The sequence below is a fragment of the Octodon degus genome, unplaced genomic scaffold (genome assembly GCF_000260255.1).
Source record: "Octodon degus isolate 3935 unplaced genomic scaffold, OctDeg1.0 scaffold00111, whole genome shotgun sequence".
Classification (NCBI taxonomy): domain Eukaryota; kingdom Metazoa; phylum Chordata; class Mammalia; order Rodentia; family Octodontidae; genus Octodon; species Octodon degus.
In genome coordinates, this window is record NW_004524687.1 from 6,054,425 (window position 1) to 6,059,239 (window position 4,815).

Consider the following 4,815-nt stretch of genomic DNA (forward strand, 5'->3'; position numbering starts at 1 on the left):
ATTATTATTATTATTATTATTATCATTGTTGTTGTTATTATTTTCTCATTGCTGAGGATCAGACTCAGGTGGTGGGATGCTAGGCAAATCCACCACTGCTGACCCACATCCCCAGTCCGCTAACCCACCTGGGGTCTGAACAGTCCAAGAAGTGGCTTGGGAAGGACAGGCTAGGTAGGCAAGATGCTCTGGAAAAAGAATACTGTTCTTGGGCCAGCAAAATGGCTCATGGGATTAAAGCACCTGCAAGCAGACATAGGGTATGGGGGTTTGTTCCCCAGGCCTGGGCCGCCCCATCCCTGGGCATGTTGAGTCGGTGATTGAGACTGGACCTGGTGGCACACACCTGTAATCCCAGCACTTGAGAGGCTGTAAACAGGAGAATCACTATGAGTCTGATCTAGTAGTAAGTCCCAGAAGACCCTGTAGACCCTTCCCTAAAATACAGAAAAAAAAAAAATACTGTGGATATAAACACTGGTTTTGGTAAAATACTCCAGCCATTCACAACTCTTCCAGAATTCCTTGCCCTCAGCTGCTGAATGTCCGGAGCTTCAGACCCAAAGAGGAAGCTTTCCTGTCTGGATGGCCAGTACCCCTTTGTCCTTAAAAAAATTGTGTCAAAGCAAGCCAGGAGCATACTCTCTGCCCCATTTTCTGCATCTGTCTCTGGCGGAGGTCACTCAAGAAAGTTCAGAGTGGAAAAGATCTCAAATACTCTCAAATCAAAATATAACTGGTTTATTTCCTACTGGAGAGGATAAAGGTATGTCTAAATCATCTTCCAGGGAATGGATCTCAGATTTAGCCTTCTGTTCGCTATTCCACATTGCTACCATTGATGTGGTTTAGGTAGGTAAAAATATCTCCCAATAGTAAATGTTTCTGTTTCCTTGGTTATTTTCCTATTTTTCTGGAGTCCTGAATCTGTTTTCATTCATCTCATGACTCCCTCGCTTTTTTTTCTCCCACAGCTGCCTGAATTATATGCATTGGTTGAAAATTTTAATAAGGACAGTAAGAAATCAAGTCTCTTAAAAGCTCATAGCATTTCATTTACAGAAGCAGAGAAACTACTTGCTAAAAGCTTGAACACCATGGCACTCATCAGCAGAACCAGCTCCAGAAGGGAGGACCCGAAGTCGGTGTTCTCGTACACCCTGGTAAAAAGGGAGCCTGAGAAGCCACCATCTATGGTTGAGTACCTGCACCGCAGCTTGCTGGAGGGCTTGTTCTCCCCAGTGGTGGGGCTCACCAGGTCTCAAAAGAGACTAACTGAGAGTGGGATCCCGCCGCTCCCACACCCTTTTCCTTACAACATTATCCTGGAAGGCTTGGAATCTCTGCCACAGGCTCCCACAGAGAAGACTCAAGACCCCCAAGTGATAGACAGGCCCTGCCTACTGAAGGTGATGGTCCCAGATAAACTTGCCAAATACTTCTTAGTGGACCCAGGTAACCAAACAGAGGAGGTCACTTGGGAGAAGATGGGTGGGAATCTTTCTTCAGTCTGCAAACCAAGGTTGGTGTCCAGAGCAGCGGCAGACACTGACCCATGAAAATGGTGCAGGCTCTCAGGTTCCTGGCTGCAGCTTCTGCTGCCTACAGGGGCAGTGAAAGGCAAAACAGAGACTCAAAAACCTCCGAGCCAGACTCAGCAGCATAGCGCCTAGCTGGCAAGTATCCGGCCCTGAGTGCAATTCCTGATTCTCCCTCCCCGCACCAGCACCACCAAAAAAACCCACCAACCAAACAAAAACCCTCCAAAGCCAAGTAGGAGCTGGCTCCTGAAAATTGGGTCCTTCAGGCAAACCACTTAAATTTTCCCTCACAAACTAAGCCAGTTCAAGGCAGACAACAGAATACCCAAGACTAGTCATGTTTCTTGTAACATGATGTCAGTGAAGAATCATGTTTTTAAAGTATCTTAGCTTTGCCACCACGTAAAGGTTTCTGCGGGAATTCTTTTCATAAATCTTTACTCTTTCCTTATTACATCTCAATCAGGACCTTCAACAGAGGCCACAAACAACATATCTGACTTTTTAATAGACAGTATTAGTGTTTCATCTCCAGCAAAATCCCAGAGATAGACAGCTTAGAAGAGGAAAGATTTAGTTCCATTCACAGCTTGAAAGATTTGAAGTCATAGTCAGCTGGCTCGTTTCCGGGCCTGAGGCGAGGCAGTGCATCATGGGAGAGGCAAGCTGCAAGCTGCTCCCCTCAGGACAACCCGCAACCTGTCATTTACATGTACAGAACAAACACAAAGGCTGCCCCAGGCAAACTCGGGCTTTGCCAGCCCAGGGGCCCGGGACTGATTTAGGTAGGGCAGGGTCTGCTTAATCCTTGGGCCAAGGGCTCCTGCTCAAAAGTCACTTTGGAGAAACAGACTTGGCTGTCATGCTGCTTATCTCCTCAGGTGCCTCATGTTCAGCTGCCTGGCTCTTTGGCCTGAGTTTTAGTGAAGGCAAAGACTCACGCCTTTTGATTTTGTTGTCACTTTGCTCTTTAGCTTACAGAGTATTTCACCATGAAAGGAGCCAAAGGTGAAGAAGCAGGGTGTGGCTGCCGAGTAGGGCATGCGCAGTGTGTCTCAGCGGGATTTCCTTGTCTTCTTGATTCCTTAGAAAGACTGCACTCTAGTCGGTTTTTTCAGTAAGATTCCAAGTAACACTCCAAACTGGTAGATCCTGGAAAGGCAGAGAGAATAGCCAAATTCTAGCAGGATACTGGCCTTTTTATCTTCAGCCCTATGTCAACATCAAGGGAGAAATGACACTACCAGTGTTACTAATGGGCATGCTAGCTACTGGCATTAACTAATCTCCACACTTGTTTATTTATTTTTTGTATTTAATACAGGGTCTCACTATACAGATTGGACTCATAGTGATTGTTCTGTTTTCAACCTCCCAAGTGCTGGTATTACAGGCACATGCCACCATGCCCATTCATCTCAGTGCCCCCCGGGGTCAGGGGTCAGCGTGGCACGCAGGGAAGGTCCCTGTGCCTGCCCAATTAGACACTTTAGTCTGCTGAGCTTTCTGGCTGGCCCTAATCTCCGTACTTGTGATCAGTCTGCTCCTTGTTTCCTGCGGGTCCTTTTCTCTCTCTGCTTGTCTCCCCGTTAACACCTCTTGCTAGTGCCTTTGCACTAAAGGGACCTGCTGCTGTCTGCCAAGCTCTGGGGTGGCCCCCTTTGTTCCAGCTAGCTGGACTCGCCCTATTCCCACTCAGAAGCAGCCTTTAGAGGAGGGGAACACTACAGGCTCCCACTTAGGTTAGTGTATGAGGGCTAGAGCACTAAGGAGACGCAAACTCACGGAAGGTTTATTCTCTGTGTAACTGAAGGTTAAATAACATTGTCACTGAGTCTCTGAAAATGTGATTCTTTTCAGAAAAACAATTCATGGATCTAAGGGACCTGCAATGGAGATATTTTAAAGGGCTTGCAAAGTGGAAGCACATGATTGTGGTTCCAACCATGGACATAAAATGCAACAGTGAGAAGAGATTTGTAGAGAACCGGGACATGCCTGGTGTCGTTTCCCCCCCTATAGTACGTAAATCTTTGGTCATTTATCCACAGACTGAATTCAACAAAGAAGGAAACTGTGATCTTACATGGAATATTTAGTTTATTGAAAATACCTTGGGTGTGGATTTTTTGCCAGCATTGAAAAAGTGAAGAAGAGACACCCAGTGTAACAGTAGAACCATGTTCATGAAAACTGCCAAATAAAACAGCAATACGGAGTAAAAGACTCAGGTTGATCTGCTAGTATAATAGTTGATTTTGACCTATGTAACCCATTTGAGCCAGGGCTGAGGTAGATATATTTTAAAAGTATATTTTAAAATGTATTTATTGGATACAGGGTCTCACTACGCAGCTTGGACTCATAGTGACCCCCCTGTCTCAGGCTCCCCAGCTCTGGGATTACAGGCATGCACCACCAAGCCTGGACTCGGTGGCCAGCATGGCATGCCCAGGGTTCCTGGGCTGCTAAGGTATGCAGCACTGGGGATCAAACCCGGGTCCTTGCACTTGCCAGGTAGGCACTTATACTGCTGAGCTATCTCCCAGCCCCTGAAGTAGACATTGGCCCTAAGAAATCAAGGTGGTAGCAGTGGTGGTGGTGCAGCAGAGAAGCAGAAATAGGGGGAGGGGAAGCTTTTATTAACTCTGAAGACAGAGAGAGGATCAAGGGCAGGGAGATGGGCAGATCCTCCCACCTGAGACCTGGAGCCTGAGACTTCATGGACTTTTGTTGGGGGCGGAGCTTGAGGGGCGGGGTCAGCAACACACAAGGAGCTGATTGGACGCTCCCTTGTGTGGGTGGGAAAGGTAAAAGGGGGTTGTATCAAAGGCTGGAGTGGGGAAGAAGGAGGAAGTGGTCATTGGGAACACAAGCTGTTGTTTTGGGGGTTGAGCCATGTTGGATTAGGGCCATGATAATTTAGCAGTCTGTACTTGGGCTGTAACCTATCAGGAGGCACATACAGAACTTCCAAGCAAAAATAGCTTTTTCTTTCTCTCCTTTTTTTTTTTTTTTTTGTGGTACCGGGGTTTGAACTCATGGTTTTACACAGGCAAGCACTTATTCTACTGAGCTATCTCCCTGCCCCAAGAATAGCTCTTCCATTTGGCTTGCACAGGGCCTCAGATCAATCCACAGCAGCCCTCCTCCCTACAAAAAGTTAAACACCCGAGGAAGTCCGTTACCATAAAAGCAGTTGATGAATTCAACAGGTAGAAGAATTAACACCTGTGGCTATAGAGATGGGACTAAGACTTCTTTTTTTTTTTAA

General features: G+C 46.6%; 1 protein-coding gene across 1 annotated transcript in view; it reads left to right on the plus strand.

Moving 5' to 3' along the window:
- CUNH9orf153 (chromosome unknown C9orf153 homolog) overlaps positions 1-3,640 on the plus strand; it is a 15,425-nt gene extending 11,785 nt beyond the window's left edge. Inside the window, exons 2-3 of the mRNA XM_012516523.1 lie at positions 975-1,455; positions 3,402-3,640. Of these exons, the coding sequence (XP_012371977.1) occupies positions 975-1,455; positions 3,402-3,640 (720 nt within the window). The remainder of the gene's footprint in view (positions 1-974; positions 1,456-3,401) is intronic.
- Positions 3,641-4,815: the final 1,175 nt, after the last annotated feature.